General features: G+C 36.5%; 1 protein-coding gene across 8 annotated transcripts in view; it reads right to left on the reverse strand.

Moving 5' to 3' along the window:
• Positions 1–22,176, reverse strand: part of LRCH3 (leucine rich repeats and calponin homology domain containing 3) — a 109,656-nt gene that overhangs the window by 4,057 nt on the left and 83,423 nt on the right. For 4 of the 8 annotated variants that reach the window (XM_061194287.1, XM_061194285.1, XM_061194284.1 and 1 more), the window contains 6 exons: positions 18,378–18,449; positions 14,603–14,651; positions 13,640–13,747; positions 12,003–12,121; positions 11,251–11,388; positions 4,929–5,006 (listed from right to left, as the gene is read on the reverse strand). In XM_061194287.1, coding sequence (XP_061050270.1) covers positions 4,929–5,006; positions 11,251–11,388; positions 12,003–12,121; positions 13,640–13,747; positions 14,603–14,651; positions 18,378–18,449 — 564 coding nt within the window. The remainder of the gene's footprint in view (positions 1–4,928; positions 5,007–11,250; positions 11,389–12,002; positions 12,122–13,639; positions 13,748–14,602; positions 14,652–18,377; positions 18,450–22,176) is intronic. The other 4 variants (XM_061194289.1, XM_061194286.1, XM_061194288.1 and 1 more) reach the window with 3 other exon arrangements.

A 22,176-nucleotide genomic window follows, 5' to 3' on the forward strand; every position in this document is an offset into this window, starting at 1 on the left:
GAGACTGCTGCCTAATACTTTACCTGCTACTGTTCAGATAAAATCTCAACAGCCTATCAAATATAAGTTCACCTATTAAGATGGTTCAAATACATTGGAAATTACATAAATTCCAATTTTAAATTCTAAATAGGATTCTAGAAGTGAAGTTAAAGATAACAAACATAATAAATGTGCAGACAGGTGCCTACCCCTGAAAGATCAGCTCCAGATAATTTGCTTGTGTACTGTTTCCAATGTACACAATGGGCTCAGAATAGCAATCTAGGGACCTACATTATCTTTGTACTGAACATTCTGATCAAATTAAAATTATTAAGATTAAATGGCCAGTGCCTTCCAGATGTCCAGAGAGCAGATGCTTATTAGGTGGACTTGTGCCTACCAATAAAGACAGATTTCAGGATTTCAGGGCACAGCTCAATGCAGAGATCTAAGTGACCAGGTGCTCCCCAGAACAGAAGGGGTACAACTGTTTCCTCATGAACAGCTGTTGAAAAGTTCAGCAACTCTTAATTTTAATACTTCTCACAATTTCCACACTTAAGTTGTGTTGAGGCATGGAAAGAAGGCCAGATGGAAATTTTATTATGCCATTTGGAAATAAAGCTCTAAGTCATATTCTAACAACAGGCTCAGGATTGTATTAGTAGACCCTGCTTAGCATTTATGATAAGAGAAACAAGGCCACATATAGGCCAGGAGAATGGACAAATGAGCAGAAGAAAATATACTGGTCTTTCTGCTCTTTGCTAGCAATCATAAATGCTCCCTAACGTGATGAGCTGCGCATCTGGACACACGAGGAAAGGATTTACCTACTTTATCGGTTAGCTCTTTGATGGCTAACCAACTTAAAAAAAGCACATATGTAAATACTTTTGAATGAGAAACAAACCTCCTTTACCAAGCACAGGAATGAGGTGGAAAAATCACTGGAATGCACTTTCGGCTAAAGGGGGAAGATCCAGTAATAAAGCATACAGAGAGTTAACATTAAAGTACAATAAAATGCCACAAAACCCAAAAGCTGGATAGATAGAGAGACAAAACTGGATTCTCCTGAATGTGCCCCAAGAGAAAGTAGTGTTTCAACAGTTCTTTTTACGCTGAGGTTTAGCTGAAGGATGTCAGAAGGGGAACAAAGATTGTCCTGTCCAAAGTGTGAGCAGGAAAGGAAAACAGAAAAATAAAGTCAGTGGATCAGAAATACAGATTTGAGTATAGAATTCAATATGATCATCTCAGTCATATTCAAAGAAACATATCCCATAACATTTTTTATTATGATGAATCTAAATGCTGAAAAACAAAACCACAAAGAATCCTCTATGTGCTCAGCTTGATTTTACTACTAAATAGCAGAATAAAATTGTTGGCGATTAGCATGAACATTCAGGATAAAATGAACAGAGATGGATGCTGACTTAATGGTTATGTGAGGCCTGAGAGTGGTTGAGTGGGTGAGGCAACCTCTTTCTCGACTCATTCTTCCCTATTAACAAAAAATAGGCCAGAAAGCAAGGACAAAACCTGGGGGTGGGCTGAGGAGAGGGAAGTTTTCGGAGAAAGCCAGGTGAGTCAAGAAGGTTCAAAGAATGAAGAAAGCATAATAATCAGGGGAAATTTATTACTTGGAAGTCAGGTGTACTGAATGACTTGGTGTTCCTCTAAAAATCAAGTCAAGTCCATCTTAACCAAGTCTTGTTTACTAATTGTACAAAATGAATCTAGAGCTGTAATGGGCCTTAGAGATCATCCAAACCCTCTAGTTCACAGATTAAGAAATTAAATAAATAAAAGCATTACTGGACTTGATAACAGGAAAATATTCTTTCATACATAACATATAATAACTCCAGAACATAAGATATCAGACTCAAACAGAAGTTTTTATCACCAACTATAGTTTTTTGAACATAACATATATTTAATAAAAGCATAATAATAAAGAGACTATCCATATGCCCAACCTTATTGGAGGTTTTTAACAGTCACTTTATTCTTCAGTGTTTCATTCATAATTTAACTTGTAAACATTTAAAAAGTTATACTGAGAAGGGAAATCATTCACCTTTATACATGTTTTCTGGACAGAAGATCTGACAAATTTTTCAATATTAAGTTTTATGTTATCTATTTTCAGAAGTGATCATTATTACATCCCTGATTTTATTTACAAGTTAAACATAGCAGGTGGTCATGTTTAGGTAAAGGTCATAATGCCCAGAAGTAGGGGAGAACAAAGGAAGAAGAAGAGGTATAGGTTTCTTCTTCCCTCCCATGGCAGAGGGACCTGAGAATGCTAGTTTAAACCTACGAGTTTGTATTTATTCATTTTCCTTCATTTTGTTTTAGGCAAATGATCAACTGTTTTAGCAGAAGTAGCAGCATAACAGGAACCCATCTAAAAGTGTTAGTGATGGTGGTGGTGAGACTTGGGTGGAAGGCAGGAGTGGAGAAGGAAGAGGTGGCCCATGTGGAATGTCCACTTACTCTTTCTGGTGGGGGAAAGGGAGGGGAAGGAGGATGTGGCAAGAACTCCAGTCTAAAACCACCCTGGAAAAATACCCAGTCTTTTTTTTTTTTAGTACCCAGTCTTTTAAAATTGTATTTTTTCTATCTCCTGCCTTCAAATAAATACTGTTAACCATTGCTTGGCAAATGGTGGAATAAAGCGCATGCTTTAAAAGGCACACTGTTTTTGATTTTGTTGACCAATGGCGGTTATATTCTAAAAGAATTTCAGTGTATAGACTTTAAATCTGAGACAGATGACAGTTCTGTAAAGCCCAGAGTACATGTACAAGGACTGTAAGAAGTCCTTTACAGGTTTGACATAGGCTAAGTGCGCCAGGACGTCTTGCCGTGTGGGGCCGTTTTCAGCACTCTTCTCTCTAGGTATGTGGTGCCTCTTTTTAATCACTCATATTTTTATTCTGGTTCCCATTTCCTGCACCAACCCATGCCACATTCTCTTGTTCAAAGACACTGTGCTATGGAACTGGGGCAGGTACTGGGCGTGCTTATGATGGTCAGGTAGGATCATCTCAAGTAGGCATAAGGGAAACACTGAATGTTAGAGTGTACATGTGAATATTAGAACCTGCCTGTTAATATGCAGAAATGTATGCCATTTATCTAGAAACCTTATTAATGCTCTCAATATGTTTAAAAATGGTTAGTTCTAAAAGAGATGATGAGCCTTCAGAAAACAATATGATATAAAGGCAATACATTTGCTTTGAATTTGTCCACAGGAACAAAAAAGATCCTTACTAACTATCACTAAATGTAAATTTCAGTTATGTTATAACTCAGCTTAAATAAAATGCAAAAGAAAAAAGTAAAAAATAAGTAGTAGAATCACAATCTACTTAATAAAAGGAGAAAAAACACTCATGGGAATTAACACTGGCTAGTGCAGCTGCTCTGTGGAGCTGGGCTCTCTTCCACTTTGTGAAAGAGCTGAAAGGGAAAGGTGTTCACTGGACAAGTGATGCTTTGACCTTCTCAACTCATGTTAGTTAAAGAGAGGAATGGTGAACTGGGTAAAATGAGTCATTGTCAGGAAAAGCCCTTGAGACAAGGGCTTAACTTCGAGAGAAATAGTGGACTTGTTGAGTCCAGGGGCCAATACCGGGTTTCTGACAGCTAATTAAGAAGGTGATAGAAAAGTGTCATGTTTTTCTCCTTGAACGTTGGACAAAATATGGTGACATGAACTGTAATGGTTGTAGTTAATGAAAAAAGTATCAAATGGCACCAGTTTTTTTTTTGTTTTTGTTTTTTTTAAATTTATTTAATTTATTTATTTATTGGCTGTGTTGGGTCTTCGTTTCTGTGCGAGGGCTTTCTCTAGTTGCGGCAAGCGGGGGCCACTCTTCATCGCGGTGCGCGGGCCTCTCACTGTCACGGCCTCTCTTGTTGCGGAGCACAGGCTCCAGATGCGCAGGCTCAGTAATTGTGGCTCACGGGCCTAGGAGCTCTGCGGCATGTGGGATCTTCCCAGACCAGGGCTCGAACCCATGTCCCCTGCATTGGCAGGCAGATTCTCAACCACTGCGCCACCAGGGAAGCCCATGGCACCAGTTTTTATTTCTTTAAGTCTATCTATGTATGTCACTATATGTAATATTTTTTAAGAGTGCCACACTTAACATAATTGTTTTTTAAAGGGTAAAAGTTTAACTATTTGTACTATTAAAGGGCAATAAAGCTCTAACTGAGGAACCTGGAGGCAAAAAAATCTCAAGAGCAGGACAAGTGACTAGAAATGGCCTCTTGTGTGTTCCGTTCCAAAGAGCTTAGTGGAAAACTGGTAAAGTCTGAATAAAGTCTGCAATTTAGTCAACAGCACTGTCTACGTGTTTATTGGTTTGGATGACATACTATGTTTACATTTATGTTAGATGTTAACAGTCCAGGAACCTAGGTGAAGTGTATACAGTATCTCTGTGATATTTTTGCAACATTTCTCAAAGCCTAAAATTATTTCAAAATAAACATTTTTTAAAAGCATTAAAGCAAGTGTTAAAAAACTGAAGCCGACTGAAACATTCTTAGTCTGAGATGCACTTATTCTGAAGCACAGACTCTACTATGTATGAAGTTGTACACAAGTCAATCAGCAAGAGGGGATATTTAGGAAAATATCAGAATAACTATTTTTGATTACTTAGCACTAATTACTTACTACAACATATTGAAATTCATGTGTATATGATTTCTTTGCTTGGTCCTTGGAAATAATTAAGGGAAACTGCTCAAAATATAATGACTGACTCTAGTAACACAAAATCATGTTAGTAATTATCAACTTAGCTCAGAACTACCCTATAAGATTTTAGATACCTGCATTTCTAAAAGATTTTAAGAAAATAATACCCAAATTTATTTAGCAACATAAAATATGATAAATTTATTACCTGAGGTACACCAATTTTTCTGCAAGCTTCTAGGAAATTCTCCACATTTCGTCTGCATTTTGCCATTGTTAATTTAGGCTGCAAAGGAAAGAAAACATGGTGTTATTAGCAAAGTTTAAAAAAATTTGCTAACTAAAAATACTCTTGACAACTGCTTCATAAACTGAATGTTCTAGACCAGAGGGTCAGCAAACTTTTTCTTAAAGAATCAGATAATAAAGATGTTAGGCCTCAGGGCCATATGATCTGTTGCAACTACTCAAATCTGCTAAGAGCTTGAAAGCAACCACAGACAATATATAAACAAATAAGAGTGACTGTGTTCTAATAAAACTTTATTTGCAAAAATAGGTACTGGCCTCTGGCCCATAGTTTGCCACCCCCTACTTTAGACATTGGGCTTTGATTTTTGTAAGGCAAGTGCTAAATAGAGAAATTTTAGGAGGATGGTTTCATTTTTTTCCACTTTAAAGCGATATTAACCAAAGAAAATTTGGAGGAATAACAAGAAAATTAATTACCCACAGCTCAGTCATTCAAATATAATTATAGTTATTAACACTTTGGTTCATTTCCTTTCAGTCTTTTTAAAGAAAACAGTAATAATAATAAAAAAATCAATAGCCTTTGCTCATAAATATGTTACAGATGCATAATGTCTCTACTCAATGGTTATATTTAAAATTTTTTAAACATTTGAATTTTAAAAGATTGGATTAAAGAACCATTTTCCAAAGGGTGGAAATTTCCCCAGTCACTAACTAGTAAGCTTGCTTTTCTGAAAAGATCTCTGATGACTAGAACATAGTTGTATCACATGACCTAAAGTGATAAAATTTTTTGCCAAGTGGGTTATCATGTAAGAAAGAAATCTGAATCTCATTTTCCAAAGTGATTAACAAACTCAATTGTTCAAATTCATCTGCTGGTTTAAGTATCAGGCATGGAAGCCAAACATTTGCAGGGAATCTGACCTATAGTTTTTACAAAGCAGATGAAAGCCTGTACCATCTCTAGAAAAAAAACGGTTTCACTTGGGAATATCTGGGTTTTCTTCAAAGATGGAATATCATACTGTTGCCAAGAAGAGAGGAAACAAGATAACTACATAGTAATGGCTGAAGGTACTATAATCTTGGCCGGAGAAACGTAGCAGGCACTAGGATTGGCTTTATCATAAAAGTTTTATAAAAGGCAACAACTGAGATGGAAGGAGAGTAATAATAATTTTAAACTTTCAAATTGAAAAGCTTTCAAAATTAAGTCTAGAAAGAAGATAACAGGTTTCCATGGAGAGCACCCCTTCTTGCCTATGCCAAGTTCTTCTATAACTGAGGTAAAAAAGTAAAAAAAAAAGTGAAACGTAAATAGAATCAGAATCTGCTTAACAGAAGGAGAAAAACAATCATGGGGGTTCACACTGGCTAATTCACCTGGAGCTGGGCTCCTTCTCTTAGACTTTTTACATGTGAAACAGCGGGTGTTCACGGTACGAGTGATGCTATGGTTTTAACTCCTTGCTAGTTAAGAGGGAGGTAAGGTGAATTGAGGCCTAATAGAAAAGTCACTGTGGTGAAAGCTATTGGGGCATGGGCTTAACTTTAAGAGAAACTGGGCAAAGAAAACATGGGACAACTGCTTTTCACTTAGAAGAAATTTTCATTAGCTAGAAACTCCCTCTCCATATACCAGTAGAAAGGGAAGCAGAATCAATGTAACTAGCTTCCCTTATTCTGAAGGGACCTTAGCTAAGCAGACCAGGATCTTGATCTGAGTTTGGGAGAGAAGGCTAGGGGCGTCGTGTGCACAGGTGGATCATGAATGTGGGACTCTAGCAAAAGAAGGGGACCTGGGCATTTCGTTCTATAAAAGAAGGACCCCTACATTTCTGAAACATCTCCCTCAGATGTTGGAAGGAGAGTGAAATAGGTCTTACTGCATAGGCAGAAAAACAAGTTTCCTTCTGTGCAAAACGAAGGATAAAACGATAGAGTTCGTGTTGCTAAGTAAGAAACTGGTCCAAGAGTCACCACCACCTCAGACAAAAAGAAAAGAAAGCTCAGAATAGTGATCCTGGGGTCCAACTCAGCATTATCTCTATGAGGAGTACTAGCACCCTAAGATGTGTGTGGGTGGGGGGTTGTGGAGTAGAATAAAAAGATTCCTTTGAGATTTCCCCTACAAAGAGCAGATTTCTGACTGATGAAGGGGAAATGGAGTGGGGAACCATCATCTGTCTCCAGTCATTCCTTCTCTTAGCATTTGTCTAAATCCCAGGGATGTAGGTCAGTGTTTCATAATTGGGATACAACTCCTTCTTATAGTCTGATGAAAGCTGTGAATCTACTCTTGGGAAGAATACACATGCATACAATTTTAGGGAGTTCAACGAGTGCTGGAAGCCTTAGGAGTGCATGAATCCCAGGTTACACATCCCCGCTCTGTATGTGTCCAATGGAATGGCTAGTTAAAAGGACCCAGGGGTGTAGACTCCCTATCACTCTGGAGTGTAGAGGGACTCATAATTTTGCCTTAAGTCAAATATCAGAGGAAACTGCTATCCCCAAAAGCTTTTCCAGAACTTCATATGACATAAAACATGGTTTTGGATAGCCATGTAGAGCCTGTTTCATTTCTGTAATGTACAGCCCGATCTGAATAAGAAATCTTATGTGGGTTTTGGGGAAGAAAGTAAATAATTTCAGCAAGAGGAAAGGAACTACACTGAAGGGAACAAGAAATAAATGATTTTGCTATTTGAAATTTGAAATGATTCAGCATTTTTTCAGGTCATCTTCCTTGGTGATATGGTTCATTCAATGAGTTGTCACATCACAATATTTGTTATGATTTTTTTATATGATTCAATAGTGCACTTCTAACAATGTGAACTGTACTACCTAAAACCTATGCTTATTGAACAACCAAACAGCAGTTTATCATACATCACAGATTCTCCCAAAATAACGAAGAAAGATGAATTATAACCTAATGGTTACAAGCACAAGCGCCCTTCTGAGTTTCTTTCGAAATACCTGGACTTATGACCTCCCCTTACAATGAGGGATCATTTCTTGAACTGGGGGGGAAAAAAAGCCTGGTTCATACAGTACATCATGAAAGTGTTTCTTAAGTTACACTCAGAGATCTAATTAGCAGGTTTTCAAAGAATTACAATAAATCACTATGTGTTAATGTAGCCACAAAGAAACTGCTACGGTTTTTCATTTGTATTTGGCTTTAATTTTATATCCTCATCAGGAAAAATCTCTAAGAAAGTAAGTTACAAAGCTCTCTGTATGGTCAGAATAAGGGGAGAAATAGTCTAATATGAGGGAGAGCAATTCAGTATGAAGGAAAAATAGATATAAATATTTATACTGAAATCTAGTACTGTAACAGTATCCCCATTAAAGCAATATTGACTTATTCATAATAATCAGTATCATAATTTAAAAGGGAGGTTTTTTTTTTTGCTTTTAATTAAAATACTGGACGGTTTTCATCTGGTTGACTCAAAGTCCATTTTTCCACCCCCAAATGTTATAATTTGGGAATTTTTACATACTGAGGTGTTTCTCAACTTTATAGGTCATTTATTAACCCAAAAGATCCCCTCTTAAACAATTTTATTTAGTAGGCCTACTTGCTTTTAAGTGTCAAGGATACTATTTCAGGAAAGACCTCTTTTATTTATTTTACTTTTTAAGAGGAATTCATGTTCTTGAGAGAATGGACCACTTGTAACTCATCTCTGTACCTTTCATCCTATTCAGAATGCCTACCACTGACTAGCTGCTCAATAAATATGACTAAATGTTGTTGTTGATTTCGTTAGCAAGTTTTAAATGCTCTAATTTCATGTTATATCATGTTTCTTTGACAAGAAGGTCCATGTGTTTTATGTCTCTAAGTGGTTTAACACTGATAAAATAGTTTTATTTTTCCTGTATGTAAATACTTTACATTCTTAAATGAAAGGCACTATGTTTGGTTGATGAAGATAAAGAACCTCAGTCACCCTTCCTCTCATATTCCACTTTCTACATGAGCTCCTTGCTACTTCCTAATTATTTCCCCTGAAAATGAAGAATGATAGATTTGTCTTTTTTTATTACTAAAAAAATTTATTTTTCTTAATTCAGTTGACAGAAACTGGGAAGAAGGCAAAGTATGAATAAGCCCTTCCCCTTCTGGCGTTGCCAAATAGCATGTCAATTCCTGTTCTCTTAATCACCACCTTTAGGAGCAAAACCAAGTCTTTCAAGTCTTTGGGGGCGTAGTTGATTTGGTAGTGCTACTGTTCCCCTCTGCCTTTTCTACACAAAGCTGAATGCCTGTTTTCTGAGGTCACTAAATAAAAAGTGGCTACCTATTTTCTTTAGAAGCAAATGCATGACTCTGTTTTTGGATATGCTAGAGGGGAAAGGGCCATGTCAGCCTCTTGGGACCTTGGTAACAAAGCAGCTTTTATAATTAGAATCAAAGGTCCTTGGGAGGCTTAAACGATTTGCATCTGGGGAGGCAGCAAGATGAATGTCCAGAGTGGCAATCTATAGGCCTAGATACAACTGCAATTTGAGTAAAGGATTTGCATCAGGAAGTATGTAAATAACATACTTATGTTATTTAAATAACATAAATAACAACAAATGACCAGAAAATGAGATGAGGGCAAAATCTTTGAAAAGGTTAGACACGGCTAAGCATGTTACAGATGCACAATATCCATTCAGACTCATCAAAAGAGCTGTCACAACATCAAATAATAATCAAATGCAATGTGGAAACCTTGATTACATCCTGTTGTGTGTGCATACTAGTGAGGGGAGAGGAGCAGAGCAGCCATGAAAGATATTCTTGGAACAACTGGGGAAATCTGAATATAACTTGTGGATGCTATTGGTGCCTCACCCAATGTCTCTTTACTTAGCCTGTGCATCCATCCTCATTTCCTACCCCCACTCCCTGCTGGCTGCTAAGGGCTCAGAGCTGTCCCTTCTCAGTTTCAGCCTGATCCCATAGGGAGCACTGTGAATCAATCACATTACACTCCCACCTTGAGGAACAGGGCTCAGCCACCACACTGTTCATCCCTGGCTTCAGGCTACGGGTAAGAGCAAGGTGGCCTAGGACAATTCTCAGAAATATTTAGGGGGTAAGGTATTATAATATCTGCAACTTTTAAATGGTGCAATTAAAACACACACACACATGAACACGCATAAATATAGACAAAGCAAGATGGCAAGATGCAATGAATGTCAGCTCTAGGTGGAGGCTTTAAGGGTATTCTTTGTGTTATTCTTCCAGTTTTTCTGAAGGTTTGAAATCTTTCTTAATAAAAATTTGAAGGTGTGCGCCGCAACTACTGAGCCCACACGCCACAACTAGAAAGAAGCCTGCAATGAAGAGAACCCCTACCACGATGAAAGAGCTGCCTGCTGCAACAAAGATCTTGCGTGCTGCAACAAAGACCTGATGCAGCCAAATAAATAAATAAAAAAGAATGGAAAAAAAATATTAAAAAATTTTGAAGGAAGAAAAAGGAGAGTTGTGTCAATCTAAAACTTGCTCTTTCTCTTGTGGGTTGCCATCCTGATACTGATGTCCATATCTAACCAGCAGTCTAAAAAAAACCTGCCAGTCATCTTGAATGCATATTCTGCCTCATTTTCCACCTGAGGTTCGTCCCTCAAATGATGAAATATTCATCATTCTAAACTGCAATTATAATCACATTATTCCTCTCAAATTCTTTCTGTGTTTCCTGATTGTCTACACTAAGATAAACTTCTATTTCCCTGACATGGGACATGAGGCCCTTGTCACATGGCCCTTAGCTTACCTCTCTAGCTACATCCTCTGCCATTTACACCAACACCTTGTGAATGATCTATTCTGAACAACTTAAGAAATCCTTGAATATGCCATGATCTTCCTTAGCTTTTTAGTCTAGGAATACTATGCCCAGAATGCTGTTCTCCCTCTCTGTACTGCTGGCAAATTCCTACTCATACATCAAGAATTAGTTCAAATTTTACCTCCTCTGGGAAGGCTTTCCTGAACTTTCCAGGCAGAGTTGAAGTGGCCCCTTTTTTGTATTCCCATAGCACACTTCTTACATACCTCTTCTATAACATGACACACAGCTGTAAGTTATTGTTTACATGCCTACTTTTTCTCTAGTAGAAGTGAGACCCGGAAGGCAGGGGCTGGACTCTATTCATATTTGTACCCTTAGCATTCTCCACAGTGCCTGCCTCTGTACTTAACAAATGTCTGATGAAGAGCCAACTTTTTTTAAGCATTATAAACTTACTACAGCTGGTGAGGGAACGTGAATGCTTGGGACAGATCGAGGCCGCACATGATTGGCCAAATGGCAAAGAACAACACCATCGGTTAGAGCTGCTCCAAGATCACAAGGCAGAGATACTTTTAACCGGTACTCAATATGCTAAAAGAACAGGAAAATGTGAAATATATTAATTCAAGAGTGGCTGACACACAGGACATAATGGAGTCACAATGGAATATTTTTAATTAGAAATCAAGTTAAAAAGCAAATAACTTAAGTACCACAATCTCTATTTTATCTTTCTATCCTAAGTCAATAATTTAAGGAGATCATATATATACATATGTATGGCAGCCAGGCGACAGTGCTGCAAAGTTCCACAACAGAATTCATTTACAATTTTCTGACTAAAAGACAAAAAACAACTAGATCCAATTTTAAAATAAACACTACGTATGATGTAAGTGTGGTATGTATCGATATATGTATATGTGTACATACATATGAATTATTATTACTCTAACAAGATTTCTTTAAATCATGAGGCAGAAAAAAATTTTAAATGAGTAGGGTCAGGGGTTGAGCTTTATGGAATAACCCATCTCATTTTCCTAGTAAACAAGTGAAAAAATTCATCACACAATGGGCACCACAGCACACAATGGGCACTTGTTGATTCTATTAAAAATTATAAGTCAAATGAACAAGTGATGCCAGGATTATGGGCTACAGCAGTATCACTGAAAAATGTAATTCAAAGGCAATGTACATACTTTCCGTAGTTGATCTATTAATTCCAGCTCTTCTTCTCTCTGTCTTGAATTCTGTCTTGTTACCGGATCTTTAAAATCAGTGGTAGGTGCAGAAGATGAAAGAAGGGGTGACGCATGACCTAAAAAATATTGGTATGTAAGATAGAAAGGCGACTGCCAGTGATGCAAAAATACTCAGATCCACCTGATCACAGTTTCCTTGAAAGTACAGCACTTTCTACTTCTGGACTGACCTTTTAAAAAAAGCTTTTATTATGGAAATTTTAAAATATGCACAATAATAGGGAGAATAGTATGAAAAACTACCAAATGTCTATTACCCATTTGGCTCAACTACTTTGTGTTTGATTACATCCATTTAAAAACGTTTCTATTGAAAAATATCACATGCAAAAAATTAGACAAATCATAAGCAAACAGCTCAATAAATTATCATCACAAAGCAGACACAAGCAAGTCAATAAATGTAACATTACCAACACCCAGGAGACCCTCTCATGTTCCCTACCCATCAGTACCCAACAGTTATTTCTAGTACCACAGGTTCTAATTCTAACTATGTACCTCCTGGCTTCTAACACCACAGATTAGTTTTGTCCATTTTTGAACTTTCTACCTATAAAACCATATTATATATGTGTATGTTTTTATGTTTGGCTTCTTTTGATCAACATTATAAGATTTATCCACGTTGTTGTGTATATTAATGTGTTCATTTTCATTGCTTATTTAGTATCCCATTGTACAAATATACACAATTATTTATCCATTCTATTGTTGATGGACATTCAGTTTGGGGCTATTATGAATAATGTTGCTATGAATAATTTGGACATATCTTTTGGTACAGATGTGTACATATTTCAGAAAGCAAAATTGTTAGTCATAGGATATACAAGGGTTCACCATTAGCAGATAATGTAAACAGTTTTCCATGCTAATTAACAATCCCACCAGCAGTGCATCTCTGGTTTGAGTTTAAATCTCACTGTGAGTGTATCTATCAGTTATGTTAAAAATAGTTATTTTGGGAGTGAAATGTCTGTTTCCACTTCTAGGTAACTTCTTTGGGGGTCAGGCAGAAATTTGCCACATTAACTAAAAACCATGAGACTAAATAGTTCTTTTTTTTTTTTAATTACTGATTCATTTCTTTAACAACACAGAAAACAGATTTTACCAACAGAAAAATCTGAAAAAGAGCACACTACAGAGAGAAGGGACATTCCCTGAGGCCCTGAAAGAGTAATTTTTTTGTTCAAACACTATAACCTGCTTTTAGGTGGTACTGAGAAACTTTCTGACCAAAATGAATTCAAACAAGATTAAGATTCTCTTCCTTTAATATCAGTGAGATCACAGACAAACACAGAGTTTAAAACTTTTGCCTTGGTGACATCTCAGGGTAGAAGTTTATTTATTTATTTGTTTGTTTGTCTGGCCTCACTGCGCGGCTTGCGGGATCTTAGTTCCCTGACCCACGGTTGAACCAGGGCCCCGGCAGTGACAGCGCAGGGTCCTAACCACTGGTCTGCCAGGGAATTCCCAGGGTAGAAGTTTAAAAGCATGTAACATATAATGTCATTGTATAACCACCATCCCCCCCCACCAATGCCCCTTTTAGCACTGCCACCTACCTTTATTTGTTTCTGCCCTGACAGCTCCTCTGAAAAGGAAGCTTTCAGGGCGCTGGGCCTGGTTTCTCTGAATAGCAGCAGGAAAAGAATATGCAGGGGAATGATGAACTGAATCAGCATGGAAAAGCAAAATAAGATTAAAGAAGATGGAAAAAAATTAAATATAATAACAGACACATGACAAAAGTTCAATAAATGGCAAATGAAGAAAAAAGTTAAATATTGCAATGATATAAAATGATAATTTTGTTTATTAATAGAAAATCTGGTATAGAAAAGTAACCTCCGGGACTTCCCTCATAAGCCAGAGGTTAAGACTGCACGCTCCCAATGCAGGGGGCCCAGGTTCGATCCCTGGTCAAGGAACTAGATCCCGCATGCCACAACTAAAAGATCCCACATGCCGCAACTAAAAATCCCGCATGCCGCAACTAAGACCCGGAGCAGCCAAATAAATAAATACTTAAAAAAAGAAGAAAAGAAAAGTAACCCTGAAAGTGGGAGGGCTGCTTGTATGTATTTTTATTTTTATTTTTTTGGGGGCTGTGCCGTGCAGCTTGTGGGATCTCAGTTTCCCAACGAGGGATTGAACCTAGGCCATGGCAGTAAAAGCCTGGAATCCTAACCACTACACTACCAGGGAAATCCCTGTTTGTATGTATTTTTAATTGTCATGTTACTTTTGGTATATCAATAAAGGCAAAATGAATGTTAATGTATTAAATATAGTCTCTTGCAAACCTACAGCCCTGCTAGCTCTTGCTCGTTTTTTCATATCAAATGGCTGAGTGGCTGAACGACTAGTTGAATTAAAAAGTGAAAAATGTGCAGAGTTCCCAATTTTGTGTCTGATTTCTCATTTCAGAAAAGGAAGCCACAGCCATCTAAGGAGTAATTTATCAGGAAAATCCTGGTAAAGAATTATAATCAGGATGTGGTTAATTGCACTTTTGTGTCTATTACCTGTTTCTGTTGTAGGTGAACTTGATATAGCATTAGATCTGTGATCATTCTGTGGAGAAACATAGATACATCAATAATTATTATTCAAGAAGAGGTACTTTCCACATTTATGGAAAGTACCTCTTTCCACATTTGGGATTATATCAATAAAAGAATAAAAACATGCAACTCTCCTCCAAAATTAAGTCTAGAAATGAGAATTTGGTATAATAATTCTGAATATTTTTTAAGGCCAAACATTTTTTTAAATTAATTTTTATTGGAGTACAGTTGCTTTACAATGTCGTGTTAGTTTCTATTGTACAGCAAAGTAAATCAACTATATGTATACATATATCCCCTCTTTTTTGGATTTCCTTCCCATTTAGGTCACCACAGAGCATTGAGTTGAGTTCCCTGTGCTATACAGTAGCTTCTCATTAGTTATCTACTTTATACATAGTATCAATAGTGTATATATGTCAATCTCAATCTCCCAATACATCCCACCACACCCCCAAGGCCAAACTTTATTTAGTTCTACAGAATACAAGATTTATGTAATGCATTCTCTAAAGATAGTCCTATTATATAACAGGCCTTTCCTATGACTGTGAAAAATGAAATCATCCTAAGGCAGAAAATTTTATTGGGAAATGTATGGAAGAGAATAAAATTTTATTTTATAATAGTATTTTTCTGGCATACTTTCTAAAGTATTGCTACCCCCCTCCTTGAGTAATGTTTTAAGAAAGAGTGATGAAGGTTTCTTCATTTCAGTTAGGAAATGAGGTATTTAAAGATGATAGTTGTATTTCGAGACTAGTGTTTGAATCCAAGATGTTTTTAATTTATTGACCAAAGGCACTGTAAAGAAGGAGGAAGAACTAGCTCAACTGGTATAGAGTGTACCTAAAAAAAGGGAATGGAGTTAAGCTAATTTAAAAGGAAATGTTGGTTAGCTGGGTTAAAAATATTGAAGACTTGGCAGAGGAGTAGAATCAAGAAAAGCTAGAATAACAACAGGTTTTCAGGCCTTGATAGCTAGTTATATTCAATAATCAATGAGTTGCACTCAATCATTTATGATAACTGAGACTCATTTTTGAACAGAATGACTTTAAAACACACACACAAATACACACACACATACACACTCCCATGCTTTTTTCTCCCTTTTGGTTTTCAATATTTTCAGAAATCTTTTATCTGAAGTTGGAGTTGGGTCAGGTGAGATTAATGATGACAGGAAATTTAAACTGCTATAAATAAATAAATAAACAGAAGCCATGCTGTTGAGAAAATTCTTGGACTGATCTGAAAGACAATTCTGTGGTAATGATTCCTTGGTTTGATACTCTTAGGCCAAGAATTAAGACTTAAAAAGTAAGCTGCGCTCTTGAATGAAGCAATGCATTACATCTTCATTAGTGAAAAATACAACATGTTCATCAAGTTTAAAGATGCCAATAAACTAAGTTTAGGATGCTGAGAAGAAATGAAAATTTAAATAACAAATTTAATTTAAAATAAGAGCAACAGGCACTAGTAAAAGGAATAAATGGGCCAATGAGGCAAAAGCTGGATATCTTTTTAAGGAAACAAAATACTATCCTTATTTTCAAGGAAGATGAGGTAGGAAGGAGAAAGCTAGGACCAATGGTACAAACAGAAAAACATAAAAAGCAGAGATTATTCCAGATACAGATGAAAAAAAAATTTTTTTTAATTTAAAAAGGCCTATTACAGTGAGATAGACTAGAAACTTTTTAACATATTTAGGAATAAAACGATAAAGTTATTAGACAACTCTATTAGATTAGAAGGAAGAGCTGAAACACATTCCACTGAATGGCAGCAAATGTTCTCTACCTCCAAGAATACCAAAAGATAACATACAGTTGGGTGTAATGAAAAACAAAGCCAGAAAAGAGGGGACTTACAAAATGGTGATTTAAAAAATATATTTTTATTGAAACTATAAATCTAACTGCTTACATTATAGGATACTGAAACAATTCAAATCACGCTGAGGCCATTGACTAGTATATCTGAGAACTTTTGGAGAACTGGAGAGCAAAAAATGGAAACTGATACAAAGTCAACTTTTAGTGCCTAGTTAAGCAACAAAAGAAATAAAATCGTGCCTAAATATAGTATATACCTGCTGCAAAGTAACTGAGATACCAAAAAATAAAGAATAAATATTTTTAAACTAATCATTTGACAGTGCAGCAGGTCCGACAGGAAGAATGTTAGACATTACACAACTTCTGGCACATTCAGATTTGGCCTTACTCAACTATAATTCTAGGGGAGGATAAGCCCCAATGCCCTAAGGTATCCACTGAGTGTAACGAATTAACTTTTCTCCTATATACCTAGAATGGTACTAGTTATACACCTTCCTTGAAAAAATTTTGAAAACAGTCCCTCAAATAATTTTCTTTGTAGTTCAAATAAGGAATCTAGCTGAGAAGGCTAGCAAAAGGTTAATATAGAAGAGAATTATAAAGTTTTTTCAGGAGTCATCCAGGTATGTGTAGCTTCAATAATAACCAGAGAGAAGGTTTATCAGGTTTACAGATGTTATAAAGTTGGGGTCAGCATTTAGAAGGACATGACGCAAGAATTTGAAAGTATTCCGGAAAATTAGAAAATTTTAAATGTTCGAAAAGCAAAATTAAGTATTTAGGAAAACAAAAGATACAAAGTTTAGAAATTAATTATCATTTAGGAATATAACTAAAACATCTGAGAATTACAATGGATACTGAGCAAAATGAATACCAAAATGGAAAAAGCCAACCTAATGCTCAGCATAAGACGTGAATAACCCTTGTTTCATGCTCAGTACCACGTGGGCTCTAATGAGGGATATATTTCTAGTTGGCAACTGTGGAGTCAAAATGGAGGGCAGAGAACTTGTGAAAGTTCATAAGGACAAACAGGCTAGGAAAGGCACATAAAAGGGCCAAAGCTTATTTACGGAGAAGACAAGGGTGGCATCATAATAGTTTTCAAATATAAAGATTCTCCACATAAGGACTGCTAAGTAACTAGAAAATCTCCACTCTGGAAAGACAAGAAGAAATAGGTGTAAACCACAGGAGCACAGATATAAGTTAGACAAGGAGAGGACCTTGTTGACAGTCAGGATTATGAATCATTTCTTAGGTATCATATGATAATAAGTATGGAATTACCATCCCTAGAGGCCTTTAAAAAATAAAATACCACAGGTTTTTAATTTAGACTTACAGGCCATATCTCCATTGTAACTATTCCTACTCTGCTTTTAAGTGCAAAAGCAGCCATAGACAAATGGGAGTGGCTGTATGTCACTAAAACTATTTACAGAAACAGGTGGCCTAGGGACCATAGCTTGCTGACCTCTACTGTAACAGGGTTTTAGCAGTGACACTTTGGGGGACTGATACTCAAATTGTTTTGCATGCACATTAGACAACAGAGTTAACTCAATATCATATATTAACCAAAGTAACATAGTAACTCATGACAAAAAAACCCCAACCCTTTGATAAGAAAATTAGAAGGACATTTCAAACAAAAATCTCAATATAAAGAATTAACAAAGGCTCTATGTTTCTGGCACAATAAAACTTCCAAAAAAGTTCAACTGATATTAATGTTAAACTTAGTTTCATAAGCTTAGTTATATTTCATACAATTCTAGATTTCAGACTGTTGTTAGACCAATCCATTGGGAAATTTAAGACCTCCCCTGCAAATCTCCTCCTCAAAGTTCCTGATAAATTACAATAACAAGATATACCTTAAGAGGCCTGAAGGCAGAAGAATGAGGCAGGGTAGCAGCACAGCCCACTTGATTCACACCTGACAGCGACTAAATTGCAAAAGAGAAAGAGAAGAAACAGAAGGCAGCATTTATGTTAGCAAAATGTCAGACAGGCAGGCAGGCAGAGAAAAGGAAAGGTCACTGACAAACTTTCAAATGGTTTACTAAGATATTGATAGGGCAGAAAGAGAACAGTTGGGGGGAAAAAACCCTATAATTTATTAAACACAGTTTTCCACCTGTTTAATTCAAATTATTTCAATACCTCATACCACATTAATCAAGAAATGAAAGGCAAGATTTATTAAACATGATTTTATATAGAAATAAAACTGAGTACTTCAAATTTTTTTTAGCAAAATAGCCTTAGAAACAAATGAGTCCTGTGCTGTTTCTATGACAGGGGAAACAAATCCAGTCAAAGAGCTCATTTTAACTGATCAGAATTGGCATGAATAAGAGCAACATCTTTTCAATATTAATCCAAATTAGATTTATTATAATTCAGTTTAATGGCTCTGATGTGAGAAGCCAGGACATGAGGATTTTGCATCACACCTTAAGGATGAACCAGCATTTCATTTCTGCTTCTGTAAAAGTCCAAATGACCTCTGAGAAGTTAAGTACAATTTTCCTTTTCTTTGAATCCTTTATCCTTTCACCAGCCTACATAAAACTAGTTAGATATATGAGAGATATAATTAGAGACAGTAAGTGTTAGAATCTATTGTACAGAATTTTGATTACAGATGAAAGCTGCTCAAAACATGACAATTTTTTCATTTGGTGGGGAGTGAAAATCAGAGAAGACAGAACTTTCACAAAGGGCGCTTGGGTAAGATTGTATCTATTAAAAATGCCAAAGGCTTAAAGATATTAAAGCCTTTATAAGTTAAATAATTTTTAAAAATGTAAACTACAATCACAAATATCTGAATCATGGGATAAATGAACAAGAACACACGTGGTGTTTAGGAAAAGGTGAGTAGGATGGTCAATATAATAAACACAACTATATTTTTAATGAGTTGATAGATAGCAATGTCTTTTTCGTGTGTGCAAAAAAAAGCATGTAACACACACTGCAACATTATCTTAAGGCAGAAGAAAGTGAGGAAAGAAATGTACCAAAGAACAAGGCTGTGACAGCAGTCTTACATTGTATATGCCTTCACCTGTTTAGATTTTCTGGGCCTCCTTATGATCAAATGGACTTGAATTACTGTCAATCTCAAATATAAAAAGGCTAAAAGCCACTATGCTGGCAAAGAAGGAAAAAAGGATGGAAGGAAGAGGAAGTGAAATGAACCTAGATCCTTTCTAGTATCTAGAGATGGGATATAGATACATATGGGACATATATGAAAGCAACAGAAGCCTGAAGGGCAATCCTAAGAGAATGTTAGTGTAACTGATATTAAACATTACTAACAGTTATTTCAAATCCCATATTTCAAGGTCTTTAAATCAAATCCAACATTTACTTGCTATATCATCAGAACTTCTCATCTTGAAACAATTTTTTTTGAGATTTTTTTTTCTGATTGTGATTTTACTTTTTATTTTTTTATTTTGGCGGCACCACGCAGCTTGTGGGATCTTAGCTCCCCGACCAGGGATTGAACTGGGGCCACTGCAGTGAAAACGCCGAATCCTAACCACTAGACCACCAGGGAACTCCCCTAATGAGCAATTATTAGATGTACAGAATACATGTTCACTCAGGAATTATTTATTAAGCAACTAATATATCCCAGGAATTATGATAGGGATTGAGTATACATAGGTAAATGCAACAGAGAATATCCCTGTGCCCATGAAGCTTACAGTCTAGTAGTCTATAGGGGGTGGGGGAGAGGGGGAGATACAAAACAATAAACACCCATCTAAAAGTACTATGAAGAAAAAAAAATAACAGTGGAGACAAATTTAATTTGGGGGTAGGCGTGTTGCAGAAAAGCCATTTTAAGGGTGTGACATTTAAGCTGATACCAGATAGATCAGTAGGAATTAACCAAGGGGTATATGCAGGGAATGAGAGGCATTCCATGCAGAGGGAGCATCATTTGCAAAGATCCTGAGGTGGGAAAGGGCTTGCCATATTTTCAGAGCTGAAAAAATGCTGATATAGCATGACCCCAGAGATGAGAGATACATAGTACCCAGAGTACACAGGAGCTTATAGGCCATGTTAAGAAGTTTGGAACCTACTCTAAAGGGTTTGTAGGCTGTGTTAAGAAGTATATGGAAAAAAAAAAAAAAAAAAAAAGAAGTATATGGATTTTGGGACTTCCCTGGTGGTCCAGTGGTAAAGAATCTGCCTTCCAATGCAGGGGACACCAGTTCAATCCCTGGTCGGGGAACTAAGATACCACATGCCGCGGGGCAACTAAACCTGCACGCCACAGCTACTGAGCTCGCGTGCCTCAATGAGAGAGCCTGTGTGCTGCAAACCACAGAGCCCACACGCTCTGGAACCCGTGCGCCACAGCTACAGAGCCCACGCGCCCTGGAGTCTGCGCGCCACAACTAGAGAAAACGCTCACGCCACAACTACAGAGAAGCCCACGTGCTGCAACTAAGACCCGACGCAGCCAAAAAAATAAATAAAATAAATAATAAATAAATCTAAAAAAAAAGTATATGGACTTTATTCTACTATATGAAGCCACTGAAAAGTAGTTTTGAGAAGATCAGAGGTATGATTTAAAAAATGACTCTTTTTGTAATTCATGTTGGGCACTATTTGGCATGCAAAAATATGTGAGACATGGTTCTTGTTTGTAAAGGCCGTCTAATTTAGGCCAGACATGAATACTGTTAAGTAAAATAAAAGTGTATGTATTTTGAAAATGGCTGAAATTTCAAATTTCACGCTAAGGGGATTTTATTGTTTTTCCAAATTCCACTTTTTCCTTGACAAAAACACCTGGGCATTCAGCACTTACTATATGTGTTATTAAATCTCATCTTCAGTTTCCTAAAGTGTTTCAAAGTGTTTTCAATTATAGTATGGGAGGCAATATAGCACAGTGTTCACGCAGGTTCTCAAGTCACCCGGATCTAGATTTGAACCCAGCCTTGTACTTACTAGCTGTGACCTTGGAGAAGTCACATTCTGGACAAAACATTCTGTGCCTCAGTAATCATTTGTAAAATGGTGATAAGTTTAACTCTTAAGGCTGCTGTGAGGAGTGAATGAGATAATTCTGGTAAAGTGTCTGGATCATCATAGGCTCTCAATATTTTTCTACATTAAATTGTTATTTGCGTCTCATGCCAATTAGCTTTGACTAAAACTCCAGAGGCTTACTTCTTTATAAGACTGTCAGTTAAAATGTGCTTTAGCCATCTTAAAGGAAATGATGATTACAGAACACAGAAATTCTGACAATGAAAGTTTATGTAACAGAAATCTCATGCTCAAGTATGTAGTTCATGCAGTAGTATGCACAATGGCGGCAGTTACTAGCTCCTAAGACAGGAATTGCTACAGACAATAGGCTTTTGAACTGCTAGTTTTCAATACTATGGTGAAAAAAATAACATAAAACATGATAGGAAAAGTAATTATGTACATGGTTAGAATTCTCTTGCAAAGCTGATAAAAGTAAGACTCTCAATAAAGCTCTGAAGTTATACTCATTTTCAGCTGATGAAACAGGCAATAAAAGTAAACCAGTGTGTTTTAAGGTATCTTCTAAATTTGCATGTATCCAATAAAATCAAATACAAAATTAAAAAAACCAGTAAACCAATGTTAAAAATGATCAGT

The sequence above is a fragment of the Eubalaena glacialis genome, chromosome 6 (genome assembly GCF_028564815.1).
Source record: "Eubalaena glacialis isolate mEubGla1 chromosome 6, mEubGla1.1.hap2.+ XY, whole genome shotgun sequence".
In the NCBI taxonomy this organism is placed as follows: domain Eukaryota; kingdom Metazoa; phylum Chordata; class Mammalia; order Artiodactyla; family Balaenidae; genus Eubalaena; species Eubalaena glacialis.